At 38.8% G+C, this 2,157-nt stretch overlaps 1 protein-coding gene across 1 annotated transcript in view; it reads right to left on the reverse strand.

Moving 5' to 3' along the window:
- Positions 1-2,157, reverse strand: part of lpcat4 (lysophosphatidylcholine acyltransferase 4) — a 17,261-nt gene that overhangs the window by 3,003 nt on the left and 12,101 nt on the right. Inside the window, exon 11 of the mRNA XM_016499070.1 lies at positions 1,110-1,202. Within this exon, the coding sequence (XP_016354556.1) occupies positions 1,110-1,202 (93 nt within the window). The remainder of the gene's footprint in view (positions 1-1,109; positions 1,203-2,157) is intronic.

Raw genomic sequence — 2,157 nt, forward strand, 5'->3', positions numbered from 1 at the left:
TGAGAGAGAGAGAGAGAGAGAGAGAGAGAGAGAGAGAGAGAGAGAGTGTTTTGGATCGCATGAAATAATGAAAGAAATGAACAAAAACATGGCGAAGGAGGAGTATTTTTAATGAGACTGAGCGAGTGTGTGTGTGCACGCATCTATAAAGTGTGTGTGTGCGCGCGCATCTATATAGTGTGTGTGTGTGCATCTGTATAATGTGTGTGTGCATATCTGTATGTGTGTGTGTGTATCTGTATAATGTGTGTGTGTGTCTGTATAATGTGTGTGTCTCTGTATAATGTGTGTGTGTGTGTGTGTGTGTGTGTGTGTCTCTGTATAATGTGTGTGTGTGTACGCATATGAACAAAAAAGCCTCCTCAATGAAAACTGTGCAACCCAGTGTCACAAAAAGACTTGAGTATATGTAATATATTTGAATTTTCAAATATGAAGTGTTGGATTCTTTCGATCATGATTTTTCTCGTTTTTTACTAAATATATCTATATATATTTTTTTTACATTTTTGTCTATTTAAATTCTGTTTACAAAAACATTTATGGTCAATAACTAATTTATTGAAAGCCATTTGTTTTCTGAAAAAAAAGACAATAGAAAATAGCACATTCTTGTTAATCTTAATTTCTTTTCTTTCAAACATTAAACCATAGAGCTTCTAAACCGGCGAGGCCTTCTCTTTTGGATTTATAAACTATTCTGATTACAAATTTGAGAAGATGTTTGCTGCATGTTGCATTTTCAGTGGCACTTTATTAATATAATAGCAACTTAAACTCACAGCAAGTTCGGAGCAGCATTTACTCATGGATATTGTATATTGTTATCATGAGTGGCTCACGTGTAAATTAACAGTGCTGCGCTTCACTCTTGAACATGTATGAACATAATTACACCACAGTCTGATAATCGCACTTACGCAGATTTCTACTCGCATTTGATGTTCATTTCAGGCCCTGTCTGTAAATATTTCCCAGCACTTCTTTATAACACACTGTAAAAACAGTCGGACCATCATGTACGTCGACACCTCAGTCAAAACAAACAACTTGCATAATATGAGTTGATAACACTGCACACCCATCGACACACACACACGCACACTCACCGTGAACACAGTGTGTATGAGAGACTCCAGACTCCTGAACCCAGAAACGGCAGAAACACTCAGACAAACCTGCCTCAGATCCACCGTATCATCCTGCAAACACACACACACACACACACACACACACGCACACTCCTGCTCAGTTGGATAAAAGCATGTAATGTGCTTGTCAATGTAAACTTGAATTAATTATTTGGAAGCTTTTGAACTAAAAAAGCAGCACAAACACACTCACAACTGCCTGATTATCAGGTGTGCTTACACACGAGGACTGATATTAATGCCAAAAATAAAACTGGTCAGTCTCATGTCATTTCAGTCACGTATGACTGACTTTCTGTTGTTTTTCTTCCATTTATTGTCTTTTGTGCGTCTCATAACCAAATGCACCAATTTTAGTTGGTTTTTACAGAACAACGACCGAAAGGGACAGTTAACCAAAAAATTAACAAGATATTTTGAAGCTAAAAAGAGTTGACGGTAGCCATTGACTTCCATACTATACTATGGAAGTCAATGGCTGCCGTCAACTGTCTGGTTACTGACATTCTTCGAAATATCTTCTTATGTGTTTAACAGAAGAAAGAAACAACAATGGTAAGTAAATGATGACAATTTTCATTTTTGGGTGAACTGTCCCTTTAAACGTGAGCGCTTTCTTCTTAAAGCCATGGTATGACTGTAGTGGACTTGAATGTAGTGATTTTATGGTCCTGTTATGATTTTATGGTGCTCGGTTTTGTCATGTTTGCTCCTGCAGATCTATGTTTGCGTTCCACACGAGGTTAATAAATAATGACAGACGAATGCTTGAACTGAATCTCACACTGCGGTACCTTTGAGTAAAGCGAGCAGATCTTCACCGCCGTCTTTCTGTCCTTGAGCCCCAAAAGAGTGGTCAGGTGATCGGCCGTTACTATGGTGCTCTGGCCTGAGTGACAGCTGTCAATCACGTTGTTCATCACGGTCTCCACACGAGCGTTAGTGAGACTGCAGATGAGGAGAACGAAAGAGGGTGAGACGAACGGGTGGAGAGATTCTAAACAAA

Source organism: Sinocyclocheilus anshuiensis, unplaced genomic scaffold (assembly GCF_001515605.1).
Source record: "Sinocyclocheilus anshuiensis isolate Anshui unplaced genomic scaffold, SAMN03320099.WGS_v1.1 scaffold2010, whole genome shotgun sequence".
NCBI lineage: Eukaryota > Metazoa > Chordata > Actinopteri > Cypriniformes > Cyprinidae > Sinocyclocheilus > Sinocyclocheilus anshuiensis.